Here is a 14,973-nt window from a genome sequence, read left to right on the forward strand (position 1 = left end):
CACTGATTTGCTGCGGCCGGTATAATTCTCTCATTATGAGTTCAGGAGGGGAAAAAGAGGCACAGGGAGGGATGACGGGATGAAGGCCCAGAGGCACGGCGTGCCACAAAGAGCAAAACCCGACTGATAATGGAGCAAATCCATCAGTCTCTCGCTCTCCATCTCTGTCTGTCTCTCGTCATCCATCCACAGGCCTTACGGAGCTTTAGATGGAAGTCATTTCAGGGAGCTTGGAGAGAAAAGTGGCTCAAAAGAAATGCAAAAAGAGATAATGGAGTACAGGCATTCTTGCCCGCCCGCCCGCCCGCCCCCCCCCCCCCCCCCCCCTCGCCATAATGCCACGCAATCTGGCAGAGAGAGGGAGAGGAAATAGGGAAGCTAGAAAAGAAGGCAGAAAGAAAGAGGGAGAGAGACGGAGCAGACATTGTGAGGCGGTGGTTAGATCAGCCTTCCCTCTCTGGTTGAGAGCAGCAGCAGCAGCAGCAGCAGCAGCAGCTTAGAGCTGTTAGTGTGCTTATTTTCAACCACAAGGTTGCTGTGACCTAACTTAGGCTCCGGCTTCTAAAATCCCATTCACTCTCCGAGCCTCCCAGAACCCTCTCCAGCTCCGGCTATGGCTCATTGCTCTCATCATTGGTTCAATTTTACAAGCATATGCAAGTGCAAGTTTGAGAAAAAGACAGAGGGAAAAAAAAAACAAGCCCAATGCAGCCACTCGAGGGTATTTTAAAAAAGCCCCCTGCCTTCTCCTCATGATACCCTCAGGTCTTAAAGGACTGTTGGCTCGGTGTTCAATCACCACAACAACCTCACCTTAACAACAATGACTCCGGTAACCTTGGCCATCCATTAGCCTGTCTAAGAACAAAAGCTGTTTCCATAGGGAGCCATTAGACGAATATAGCCCTGGGAAGGAAAGTATCCAATACACCAGATGGGCTGCGCTTTATACCAGCTCCAGGGCTGGACAGCAGTCTCACTGAGCCCGTTTATCGAGAGGGAGAAATTAGGCTAAATCAGTGCAACACATGGAAAATGTTCAGGTTCGATGCTGGAGTCGATCCACTAATCTGAAACTGCAGGTGGACACTGATTACTGCCCAAAGCTTGGCAGTTTCCTGCACGCTCCAGTGTGATTCCCACACTTCTAACCCAACTATTTTTTATTTCCTCAAACTGTCCATCACTGACAGGAAGACGATTTCTTTCATTGGATTCACCGAATCCATCAGTGATTAGCCCCCAAATTTGAGCCTCTCGTGTTTTACAATTACATCTGAGTCACAGAGCTGAGCAGCTGATGTTCTGAAAAGTAAATATCCAGAGAGGTTTGAAAACCCAGAAGGCCGTTTAACAAAAACACGAATCCTCTTCTAACCGTCTGGATGGAAAAATGTTCTGTCTACTGGACCAGAGGAAAAGATTTTTAACCTGTTTTACAGGGTGCGACTGTATTTCCGATATCCAGGTCCCCAAAAATATTAAATACTGGAGCAAAATATCAACATATACGAATACAGCTGGTTTTTGTTGAACAACGTGAGCAAGATGTCATTTCCAGCCACCGTCTTTGTTTGGATTAGAAAAAGGAGTCTTTATTTTTTTCTTAAAATCAGATGCTTCGCCGTGTGACTGAGATTTCGTGGTAACACATGAGAGACAACATCTGTTAAATCAACATCTGTTGAATGAATTCTCCAAAAACTCTGCTTTTACGACGCACCCACCTGTACGTCCTGCTGCATAAACAAGCTGCCAAATTGCAGAGGGGGAACAACTCACTTCCCCAACACTGTGCTGCGACTGTGTCGATAAATACCTGGATATCTTTTTTTTTTTTTAAATCATCAATCGTCGACAGGACGGAGATAATTTCACAGAGAAGAGGCATCAGACAGCTCTCGGCTCGAGCCCCGAGTTTACATCTATTATGTATAAGTTGAGTCGGGCTGAGCTCGATAGCCAGCGAGTCCTGACTATCAGTCAGAGCTGAGGATGTGTCACCTGTCTCTTCCCGTCGCGTATGGCTTCCCCTGACTAACGTTACAGCTGTACCTCCTGGCTACAGAGCAGATAACAGCACAGTGTGTGTGTGTGTGTGTGTGTGTGTGTGTGTGTGTGTGTGTGCACTTTTCTGTCTGACTAAGTGTCTGCTGTACCTGCGCTTGCATGTGTGTTTTCTTGTATGAGTGTGTGCATCATATTTGTGACCGCACTGCAATACATGTGTGTTTATCCATGTGTGTCTGCGTGACAGTTTGTCTGTCTCAAGAAGCTGAACCAGGGGACTGGACTGTGTGTGTGTGTGTGTGTGTGTGTGTGTGTGTGTGTGTGTGTGTGTGTGTCTCAAAGGGGGGAACCGGGGGGACGGCTGCTGTGAGAGCTGAGGTGTAACACCTTGTTAATGTGACAGACACAGTAAAACAGTCACAGAGGGAATGAGCCGCTGTTGTCTACTTTGCTCGATGACTTGACAGAAACAAGGAGAAGCAGAAGTCCGGTCTGTTGAGCGGCTCTCGAGTCCAGTTCCCAACACACCTCGCTTAGATAAGTACCACAGCACAGAGCTCAGGAGCCGCTGTTCTAGTTAAGAGGAGCTGCTCTAGTATCACTATTGTAACGCCCTACGCTCTGATAAGACTTGGTTACAAACTCAGAAGTGGCGCAGACTGGAGTGGGTCACTATTCTGGGATTGGTTTATGTCTTGAAAAGTTTTGGCGAGGCACCAATCAGTGACAAGGGACACACAGCTCTGCTGGAGGCGTGACAACACGAGGAAATGACGGTCGTGTCAAACCTCCTCTGATTGAAAAGTGCGGCAGCGTGCTGTGCGCTCAAAACGGTCAAAAAGTTGGATGTGAAACGATGGCGGGTGTTTGATTTGAGACCCTGTTGGAATTCACGCTCTGCGCCGGTGAGTTTACCGTGTTCACAGTGTCACTGCATGTGGACGCACAGACAGACACAGCAACAGTGTTGCTTTGAGCTAAACGCTAACATAAAAATGCTAAAATGCTAGCAATGACACAACTTAAGAATATAACACCAACATGCCGATGCTAAGCAGCTACAACGTTCACCACGTTTAGTTTAGTTTGTTAGCGTGCTAACATTGGCTGTTCCCGCCTGAACACAGGACACAGATGAGGCTGATGGGAATGTCTCTAGGTTTGCAGATGATTGGTCATAAATCAAACGGAGCAAATGAATGCTGGGACGGATAAACAGAGCTTTCACACAGTCTATCTGACTCTAAGTGTTCTGATTGGCCACTTGAGCCGAGTGCAACAATGCTAATGAACACTGGTGATGAGGTATTAACATACATGTTTTTCAGAGCTTGCTCATTTCTTCCCTCACTCCTTGGTTTAATGAACTTGTAGCTCATTTCCTTTATTGTATTGTTTATATTTTAATTAAAAAGAATGAGCAGAAAAAAAACCCTCTCCCATTATGTCTTTGTCCTCTGGGCATTGTTCCCCCCCCACCATGAATAAAATATATGTCAAACATGGCCGCATGTGAAATCAATATGTTGTGATGAAATGATTTTGCGTGGTAAACAGAAGACGCCGCTCAGGCGGACGCTGGAGCGGCGGACTGTACCTGATAGACGTGGTAGGCGTTGGCGGCTCTGCCCTGCAGGAACACAGAGGGGATCCACACGTTGATGAGAGCGCGATGAGCCCTGAGTGGCACAAACAACAAACCATCCTCACTGCCGTCGTCATTATCATCATCAGCATCAGCATCATCATCATCATATCATCATTATCATTATCATTATCACTGGCAGCAGCAACATCAACAGTGTGTCAGCACTAGGCCTGGACAGTTAGAGCAAATTATAGCTCACTCTGGTAAAACACCTCAAAATCTAATTTGGTCTTGAACTGAGAGCAGAACGAATGAGCGGATGTATGAAACCAAACTGTGTTTGAGCTCCGTTCACTGGTAAATTTGAGGAAGAATAACTTGGATATAATTATTCTGGGAGAACAGATATTTTACATGGAGATGACGCAGCTCCTGCAAGATTCAAAACAAGAGGAACTCCGGGGGGTGAGAGTGAATTAATATAAAAAGGGGGAAGGATGGAGAAGGAGCAAGAGAGTAACAGAGAAATATTCTTACGTCTCAAAATCGGACAAGCTGGGGTCGTCTGACGTCTGGCTTAAATCTCCTGGGACCTGGTGCACGAGCGTGAGGGGGTCGACAGAAAGAAACTACAAATTAGACATTCATTACACATACAGTACAAACTCACACACACACACACACACACACACACACACACACACACACACACACACACACACACAAACACACACATAAATACACACAGTATCCAATGTGCCAGTGATTCCCAACCAGGGGGGTAACTTTGTAGTCGGCAGGGGGCATACACATACAGTGTAGTAACTCTGTATGTGTTTAAATATATGCATATATTTGTATTAAGGGGGGGAGGGACACACTACACTACACACTACACACTACACACTGCCCTCCGACCTGAACATCATGTGTTTTAACTGAGAATGAATAAAACATTGACTGGTGGATAAACAATTAAAATAATTTAGCTAAAAGTGACAAATGGACGTAACAGGAGGAAAAACTCCATCTTCTGCCACCAGGTCAAATACAAGTGCAGATTTAACCAAACTGACCGTAACACAGTTCAACTGTATGAAAGATATAGTTACAACATCCACTTCTATAGAGTAACTTCCTCTTTAAAATCAACTGAAATGAACTGAGTGAGAACTCGACAGGTGGCGTCGATGGAGGGGAGCTCGAGCTCATCTGACGGAGCTGAGGGGGCACAACAAAAAGGTTGGGAGCAATACAGTGTTTACTCAGCTGGGGCACACATCTGGAATGCCTCAACATGTGCACACGTGTTGTGTTGTGTTGTGTTGTGTGTGTCTGTGTGTGTGTGATCCCTGTTTGTTGTTGATGAGTATCCACTGCTGCCGGGTAGCAGTGGTTGTCCTAATTTGACACCTTCTGTGCAATTCTGTGTGTGCGTGTGTGTGTGTGTGTGTGTGAGAGAGAGAGAGAGAGAGAGAGAGAGAGAGAGAGAGAGAGAGAGAGAGAGAGAGAGAGAGAGAGTTCACTAAACCTGTGATTTGTTTCGCTATTTGCATGTTTCCAGTTCCCACATGACCAGGTCAAGATGTGAGCCTCTTCTGGATGAGTGTGTGTGTGTGTGTGTGTGTGTGTGTGTGTGTGTGTGTGTGTGTGTGTGTGTGTGTAAACATCTCTCTCGACCAGAGCTGGCTTCTCATCTTCTCAGTCCTCCCTGGGACACTAAACAAACCTGGGCTAAAACACTGTCACAATCAGTGGGGTCTGTAGCGTCGAGGCTTTCGCCAAACCCTCCAAGAGTTTCACACAAACACACACGGAGAAAGTAACGGAAGAGTGAGGCGGAGAGAAAGAGAGAAAGAGAGAGAGAGAGAGAGAGGAAGAGAGAGACAGAGAGAGAGAGAGAGAGAGAGAGACAGAGACAGAGAGAGAGTAAGAGAGAGAGAGAGACAGTGAGAAAGTGACCCGGTCTGCTCATGTGTAGCAGCTCTTACAAGCTGGAATCATGCAGCAATCAGGAGGCCAGAGATAGACACACACACACACACACACACACACACACACACACACACACACACACACACACACGCACACAGTTATAGTGAGCAGTCCAGCAGAGCAGGGCTGAAGCTGAGGGATAAGAGGACCTATCTTCAGCCTGAGGCTCCCATCACTGCCAATGCATCAACTCACACTGTGGAGAGTTTGTGTGTGTGTGTGTGTGTGTGTGTGTGTGTGTGTGTGTGTGTGTGTGTGTGTGTGTGTGTGTGTGTTGACAGCTTCAAGCTCTCCTGAATCATGACCAGACGTTGGCGTTCTGTTTGTGTTTGTTGTTATTTCAGAGGACAACTTAAAAAGTTTCTGAGAAAAAGTAGTTTTGCCTGAAATACCGATGAACAGCAGGAATGGATAGTTAGCATTAGTGTCGACAGAAAATCAAACTTCACCCACGGAGAAGGAGAGAGATGTGAGCGCTGGACACGCTGTTTGACGGACAGATTATCTCTGGGAACTGCATCTGCAACCGTTATCGGCAGCCATTGACTGGAGAGAAGAATGAGCAGAGCACCACTGCAAAAACAAACCGGGCGAAGCCGAGATGAAAGTCAAACAGAATCACGAGGAGGAGAGTCGGGAGCAAAATGGCAGAGTGACAGAGAGAGGAGGCAGGAGGAAGAAAGAGCAAACCTGCAGGGAAATGTGTGTGTGTGTGTGTGTGTGTGTGTGTGTGTGTGTGTTTTGGTGAATGTGTGTGTGTCCAGTCACTCACCGGTCCTCTCAGGTCAATGAGTTCCTGTCTCATCTGGACAATGAGGTGGTCTTTGGCCATTAGGGAACGGTAGAGACGCTCATTAAACTCTATCAACTCTCCGTGCATCTCGGCCACCTGCAGCGTGCACACACACACACACACACACACACACACACACACACACACACACACACACACACACACACACACACACACACACACACACACACAAACACACACACACACGCAGAAACAAGACAGAAAACACATTAATTTATCATGCTGAAGAGCATTATTATATAACACACAATTATGTAAAAAATAGAGAAGAGAAAATTCTGTAAATACATTATGTATAGCTTTAGCACATTCAAAAAATTCAGTTTCTGTTCAAGACACAAAAGGCAGAGACACTCCAGGTGAGACGTAATGGAAGTTGACAGCAGGACAGATTCTGAGAGACGGTCAAACCCCTGACAGAGACAGGAGAGATGCAGGGAGAGAGACGGAGGGAGAGAGACGGAGGGAGAGAGACGGAGAGAGGGAAAGACCGAGAGAGTGTGAGGGGGTGAAACCAGTTCATATCCTAAACAGCCAGACTCCTGCCAGACTGCTAATCAATTGTCTTCAGCTCTAACTAACCTTGACGTGGTGTTATTCACATCTGTGTGCATGTGTGTGCTCCTGCAAATATGGCCAGGCTATTCTGTGTATGTGTGTGTGTGTGTGTGTGTGTGTGTGTGTGTGTGTTCCTCGGCATGGTTAGGCAGACTCTGCCTAACCATGCCGGGCAGTGTAGACAGGTCTCCTTCAGGAAACTGACAGCTGTGACACACACTGTGCTGTAAGGAGGACACCTGATGTCACGGCCACTCCGGCAGAGCGCCGTCGCCGGCTGACAGGTGAGTCGCCGCGCCACTTATTGCTCCAGCACAGACCTTCATACATTAACTTATTCACATCCCATTTAAGAGCCCACACACTGCCGTAAAGACCCGTTATGTAATAACAACAACAATGATAATGATCACAATAAACTTGAAGCAGAGTTCAGTGGATACCTCACAAAGCGGCTTTGTGTCGGAGCAGGACTGATACTAGTCTGCGTCTAGAATTTAATATTACGACTTCAAACTGAATAATCAGGGTTTATTTCAAACTGAGGCTGTAGTGTGTGAGCAGAATGAATCTAACATTGTGTCTATAACAAAAGGAACAACACCAAAAAAAACACACCACTAATCCGAGCTGCGCAGTGAGAGAGTTTTCAGTGAGTTTGCATGTGATGATCAACCAGAATCCATGACAGGGAAAGTGAGATCTGTGCCATTATAGATGATTATTGGACACTGCAACAACACTAATGTGGTGCTTTTAATGTTGTCGGGCCCAATATATCTTCTTATTCTTTATTCACTGACCCGGGCGAAGTCCGCTGAGGTCTGTAAAGCCAAAGAGAGAACTGGTCGTTCCAGCCCTGACTCCGGTTTATTCAACTCATAAAATGAACCAGTGTTCTGCTCTTCTTCTTGCAGACCTTTACTCACAACAAGAGTTCAGGTCATAACAATCTCACATTGTTAGACGAAGGTTCACTGTCATGGTCTTCTAGATAAAGATGCAGGGAGAAGAATAAACTGCCCAAACACAGTCCTGGTCAAGGAGGAGTGAAGTTGACAAAGCACAAGACATATGTAATATTAACTAATGTAGGTGAGAGCATGTGACAGTGACCAATAACGTCTTCATACATACAGGTGTATGTGGGTAAGGTACAGATATATATGTCCTGTCAGACTTGTTGTGGCGCTGCTGCGAGTGTCTCTCTGGCTGTGTACTGCTCATCATTTTCTCTGTGGCGCCGAGCTTACAATAAATACTTCTGCCTGACACATCTGAACTCCGGGTGATCGTCTTTTTCTCCAGCTCACAACATTTCAACCACAGACAGGTTCACGTCTATCTTCGTCGCCGTTTCTTGGCTGGATGCACTAACTCCCAGAAGTCTCTGCCGACTCCCTGGGAACCTCAAAAGATTTCAGATAGTGACTGCTACACACAAAAAAAAAAAAAATGTCCAGGTTAATGTTTTGATGGATTAAAAACAGCACAATGTGTTAATTAATGAGGTTTAGACGTGTTGTCAGGTGGGTGTTGTTACCTTTGGAGAAAGCCAGGCTAGCTGTTTCCCCCTGTTTCCAGTCTTTATGCTAAGCTATGTTAGCTAACCAGCAGCTGGCTGAAGCCTTACTTTAACACACAGAGATTTAAGTGATATTCATCATCAATTTTAGTGTATTCCCTCAAATTCTGAACTGTTTCCTTTAAGAAGACGCTTAAATACCCTCATATACATTGTGATGGTCATTGTTGTGGTTCCTTCCTATTGCAGTTCTACTGTAAGAGCTCTGCACGATGCCCCAGACAGCGTTAAATCCTCCACAGCTGCAGTGGAGGACTTTACATACACAGGGAACTTTGCAGGAAAAAATACTCAAACTAGAAAAGATAAATGTTGTTTTGTTTTTGTTTTTTCACAGCACAAGGACGGATGGATTTTCTTCCCTCATCTCTCACATTGGAATCACGTTATAGCAGCTGATCTCTGAGCAGCCAGGACGGACAGGAGGGGAAAAAAATTAAATGTTAAAAGTTAAATGTTTATATGGGCATGTAAATGTTGTTAAAACAGACTTGAAACAATATGAAACCTATCATTTAAGGTGGATTGCAGTCACTGCCAAGCAGCCAGTTGCAGCTCAGTCCATCAGTGGTAGTAGGACCCAGCCACACGCTGCTGCCCTCTAGAGGCGATGCTGCTGTGGAATTTCAGGAGAACACATTTAATGAATATTAAAAAAAAAAAAAATGTATAAAAGTCACTGACTTCAGTTTTTGGCAGTGGTATTAAAGTAGTTTCAAGCCTCCAGTTGCCATGACAACCCCAGTTCAAAAAATACAGAAAGCAAGGCCACAGTACACGTGTTTGTCCCCACCTCTGGAGCAGACCGCCTCTGGCTGAAATGATAACAAATATTCCTCCTTTAGGGACTTTAGATTTGAAGGTCAGACAGTCAATGAGAGATCTGACAGAGCCGACAGTAAAAGTTGACATTTAAATCAGTAGAGTTGTGATACATAACAACTACATACAAAACAACTATTCTACAGTATGCGAGCGTGCTTTAAGGAGTGATATAAAAGACACTGCTAAATGAACTCCTTGAAGCTCCTCAGGCGAAGGTATTCAGTGTGAAGGGGGGGGAACCTGACAGCAGGAGAGAATACAGACAAGTCTTCACTCTCGACTGCAGTATTCACCGGCGCACAGGCGAGGCCACGGGAGCCGCAGATCACACTTTGATCAGCAGCTGCGACGTGTGTTTGGCTTAAAATACGATCAAAAAAAAAAAAAAAACGCTAAGATCACCTGCCAACTTAAGCTGCTAACTTAGGTGGAGATGCCAAAATATTGTCTCCTCAGATGATGTTGCTTCAGTTACTTGCCTCTACATTGTTAATGTCTATATTTAATAAATAGTAAAAATGCGGAGTGAAAGAGAGGTTTGAGGCAGACAAAGACTTCCTTCTGTTAGATTAACAGAAAGCAGAAAGACTGAGAGGAACGGAGGGAGAACATTAGAATAAACGGACAAAACGAACAATTACAGCTGATTGTGTTCAACAGGATCAGAGAGACGTTGTAAAGACTTCACACAACTATAGCACACACTAAATAAAACTAATCCTACCACAAATATCGGTAACAATTCTGTCTGTCTAATAGCACTTTTAAATGGACGCTCATCTTCTCTCACCAACACAACAGCTGCTACAATGAACAGGTTTCATTGGGGAGAGTCCTCTGTGATTTGTGTCTGTCGTTGTTTCCCAGTTCTACTGTTTAACTGCGGCTCCGGAGTTATGAAGTGAATAACACTGTGCGTTTCCTCGGGCAGGGCTGTTAAATCTCTCCACTGTCAAATACAACCTGAGCTCTACAGGCAGTAAATCATCCAAAGTATAAAATAAATTAGTTGCAACAAGTCTGGGAATTTTGGAAGGCCTTCAGCCGCTTGCAGCTGATTTGAGCGATAATCATTTTCATAACAAAAAAAAACAAAACAACTGCAAGTGTCTTTTTACTTAAGGGTGAGAAATAATGGAAAGTAACAGACTTCTTTTTACTTGGACAACTACGGTTCAGAAATCTGGATAGAGGGAATCAAACTGCATCCAACCACTTGGGCTCAGTTGATCCCCGGTCTTGCCACTTTTTATTTTAACCGCATAAAACGGATATATCAGCGCGCTCAGTCAATATCTGCGTGACTCTAAACAGCCGAGATGCTAGAAATCTCGGGATCAGATGGGGCCGCAAAGTAATAAAACACAGCTGATGGTAATCTTTGAACATAAAACATAACCAACTCCAGCTCAAAAATGAATCCCCAAACCTGACATCTCAATGTTTCTGTCTGTGTCCTTTCAAAAACCTCAAAAGGACACTTTCAAATCCAGTTAAAGTCCAACAGGCGCATATCACCTCCTGGCATTTTCCACTCAGGGAACAGGAAGTGGTTACACCCTGAAACACTGCGACTGTCCTCAACACACCAACCAATTCATTATTCATTTATTTAGCTGCCACAACTCTTAAATAGGACATTATAAAAGAGGGAATTAATTTTAAGCGTGAAGAAACCCAATTAATTCTCAGTGAGAGGGAGCTAATCAGTTTGTCATTCTCTGGTGGCGCATGTATGTGTATGTGTGTGTGTGTGTGTGTGTGTGTGTGTGTCTGCATGTACAGTACAGCATGTGTATGTGAGTGCACATGTGCGTTACATGGCTGTGTGGCTACGTGCTAGCGTTGCCAATTTGTTTAAATGGTCAAGTTAATATTCTCTACTGTTATTAACGCAAGGTCATTAAAATGCACAACCGGGTTTCGGCGTTGATTCGCTCGTGCCTGGAGCCTGACGTGCAGCGGGCATCACTCAGGTGCATTATCCCTCTCTCTAGCTGACCTTTCTCCACCGAAGGCCACCCAAAGGCTCGCTTCAGGCTCGCATCAGCCAATAAACATCTGCAGGACGGGGGCGAATTAGTGGATGCAGAAATCCCCTCCAGATAACAAAATAAATGAGAAAAACAGATCAGTCCAAAACAAAGTCATTACAGAGAGGTTTCCAGAACTAAAGGGCGCTGTCGAAACGAGTTAGGTTTCAGTTTAATTGCACAAATGATTTAAAACGAAGAATTCAATAAATTCAAAACGATAACGCGACAAACAATGACATTAATTGGAAAGAACATGGCATCCGAACACGTTGGAGGGATGGTTTTAATTCTAACAGGAGCGCAGGAGTCGTACGATGTTACATGCCTGAGTGTCCGGTCTACGTTCACTCGCTCTTTCCTCCTGACACTCACAACCTTGTTAGTGTTGAAGGTGACAGAACAGCTTCCAATTTGCCTTCATGCCAGCGGAGTTTCAAGTTGAAAGTCTGTCACCGTGAAGCCATAAAAACATCACAATAAACCTGACAGCTCAACAAGTCAGCAAAGCAGAGGCCTAACAGGCTGTCGCCGTCTGCTTTAGGCCACAGCCTTGAAGCCGTGAAAGTGCGGCTCGGGCAGGCGGCTCCCAGGGCCATCCTCCCATCAAAGCTCGGGACAAAGGTAACCACAATGTGCTGCGCTGCTCTGCCTCGGGAGCTGGGACAAGAAAATTCAGCAACTTGTTTACAAACCACCACAGTCTTTTCCTTCTGCAGCCTCATGCAAACTGTGTATTTTTCCCAACTCCCAAGTAAAGGAGCATTTTCATACAGCTAGTTACTAATTTGGTAAATACCTCCATCACTTCAAGCAGACAGCACGTTGATCTCGTCACGGGTTCGGATTTGGAAATGTCTCAAGTTTAAGTGTGTAAGTAACCGACCAGTTTAAGAAACTTGGATGTAGGAAAGGTTTAAAGGAACACTGCGCAGTTTCGGCCGATGGTGGCAGCAACGTGGAAAGGAATCATAGCAAAGTGGCAGGGAAATCGCTAGCTAGCTAAAATTATGTAAACAATGCAGTTCTCAAAATATCTTTTAAAAAAATGATCTACCCAAATGTTTTATGAAGAGGGAAATTGATTTGATAGGAGAGTAAGAGGCCGATGATTCACATAATGTATTTTAAGTGAGAAACAGTGAGAAAAAAAAAGACCCAGCAAAAAATGAAAGACATCCTACTTCTTCAAATAGTCATTTTGTAATAAAACAAATTAAAGCAACTTATTCTTCAACACGTTTCTCTTTGTATATTTCGTTTTTCTATGGAACTGATATAATTCGTGTTAAAACATTTACCTAAATTAGAGTAAGAGGTCTGAAACTGAACCGTGAAAGGAAAGAATAACTATGACCTAACCTTAAAACTTCCTCTCCCGATGTAATTAATAATGACAAATGCACTAAATACAGTGAGCTCTGCAGTGAACATTACCATCTATGTTGGTTATTCTCTTTGTAACAAAGATAAATTGCCTCATTTATTTCATCCGGTGCTGCAAAATGTTGTGAACTTTTGCTGTAATGCAAACACCACACAACAGCCTTCGTTTAAAGGAGTCATTCATGATTTATATTGGGCAAAATCAAATTTGATAATAGTGACGTTGACGTTGTGTGTGACAGTTATATAATCCGTCACACATTTAGCGTGAATGTATCTAATATAAGGTTTCGGTTTGATGGCCTGATGTGACTGAACACGCGACCAGCAGAGCAGTGATGCAAATTGTTGTTTGCTATCAGACACTTAGTCTCTGCTGCAGGGCCGGTTCGGTGTGATGCAACTGTCGGCACTGCTGGAGTCATCATAGCTAACTGCCACCCAAGTGATGCTGACCGCACGCTCCCGCACATGCACGCTCTCTAGAGCACACACAAATTTCCGCCTTCACACAACGCCTTGTCATCCTCCTCTGCTCTCCTCTCCCATTTCTGCAGAATCTCTTTGTGCCTCTTCCTCTCCTCTCCCCTGGTGTTTGATCTGATCTGAGCCGCACCAAGCTGAGCTGGCCTGAATAAAGAGGCTAAGAAAGCCCTGGCAGAGCTGGAAACCCCCCCACCCCCACCCCAAAAGAAAGAGACAGAGAGAAGAAAAAGAAGAGCAAGAGAAGCAGTGGTGTAGCTGACCCAAAACCTAATAACCTTAATTCAACTGGACACATAGGATGAGTGGGATGGAGCAAAATGAGGTCAGAAGGAAGAGAGAGAATATCAAAGCACAGACAGACAGACAAGGTCGGGGGAGAGCTGATATCAGCAGCTGGGGTCACATTTAGTGGCTACATTTACTCGCACAGTGAAGTCTTTCTGGAAGCTAAGCCCTCGATGCAGGTACATGTAGAAGCTCAGACCAATCCAGGCACGTTCATCATAAGTGTATTTACACTTTTAACCAGTAACACCGATGCATCATTGCCGCTTCCCACCTGAGCATGCATTTCTGTTTTTAAAGAAAACATTTGTTTTTATTAGCCGCTATGATGACAGACTGGGAGAAATGCATCATGGGCCACGTGTCTGGACTGTGGGCCTGTAAAGTTGAGCGGCAACATGAGAAGACTAAAGCAGATACAGAAGCAGGTACGGCATTGGGAATTAACCTACTTTCTCTAAACACAACATCTTTCCTTCTACATTCTGCAAATATTTACACCTTTAATATTTTGTGCAGTTTATTGTTTCAGTGTTTACAATCTGCACAAACACACACACACACACATATATATATCTATATCTATATATAGATATATATATGTATTGCACTAATACAGTTCAAAGTCAAATCTGTTTGCTGCTGTTGTAGCAACATTAAGAAACATTTTTAAAGAAAGTCATTTCTGCTTTTATCTGAAAGCTGAAAGTAGAGAGCAACTGGAAACTTGCCTTAAAGAGAAGGGGATGACATGCAAGCTGTTGTGTAGCATGCATTTCAGATAACTGGGTCACCTCGATGATAACTCATGCAAACAGACCCTCACAAATCCATGCAGGGTCACAAAAACCTCCAAATTACAGTATGACACGTACGTCACTTCTACTGCTTTGTACAGTATATCATCCCCTAACTCATCTTAAGTTTTTCACATGCTCCCCCAAATTTAGTCCAGAAGTCAAATTTAATCTTCTTTCTGATGTAAATTCTTCTTTGAAAGTATTTCATGTAATACTTCCTCAAGTGAAGTCCTCGGCACTTTTCCTCTTTTCCAATTCAACTGGAACATTTCTTAGAAAAATTAAATGTTCATCAGGATATGTTATCACATACTGTGATGTTACATAAAACCTAATGGGGGGCAGTTCTTAGTGTTCATATCACAGCTAAGACCGTTTCATAGTGGGGAGGACAGGAGCGACTCGAAAGGGAAATTCTTTTATCTTTTTTTTCCATTCATGGCAGAAGAGAAACGCAGTCGCAGGGCATCAAAGGTTCACTTAAACATCTTGAACTGGGTGAGACCTCAAGCAGAACATGGCCGACGCTGGGCTACTTTGTACATCTAAATGCAGCTTGTGTCTCTATCTGTGTCTCTGACTCACTTCAGCGCAGCTGCTCCTTAACA

At 44.4% G+C, this 14,973-nt stretch overlaps 1 protein-coding gene across 1 annotated transcript in view; it reads right to left on the reverse strand.

Annotated features, from left to right (window-relative positions):
* The window catches only part of snx29 (sorting nexin 29), a 128,032-nt gene that overhangs the window by 42,095 nt on the left and 70,964 nt on the right, over nt 1-14,973 (reverse strand). The window contains exons 16-18 of the mRNA XM_056365893.1: nt 6,366-6,482; nt 4,136-4,191; nt 3,608-3,689 (exon numbers count right to left, since the gene is read on the reverse strand). Of these exons, the coding sequence (XP_056221868.1) occupies nt 3,608-3,689; nt 4,136-4,191; nt 6,366-6,482 (255 nt within the window). The remainder of the gene's footprint in view (nt 1-3,607; nt 3,690-4,135; nt 4,192-6,365; nt 6,483-14,973) is intronic.

The sequence above is a fragment of the Seriola aureovittata genome, chromosome 21 (assembly GCF_021018895.1).
Source record: "Seriola aureovittata isolate HTS-2021-v1 ecotype China chromosome 21, ASM2101889v1, whole genome shotgun sequence".
Lineage (NCBI taxonomy): Eukaryota > Metazoa > Chordata > Actinopteri > Carangiformes > Carangidae > Seriola > Seriola aureovittata.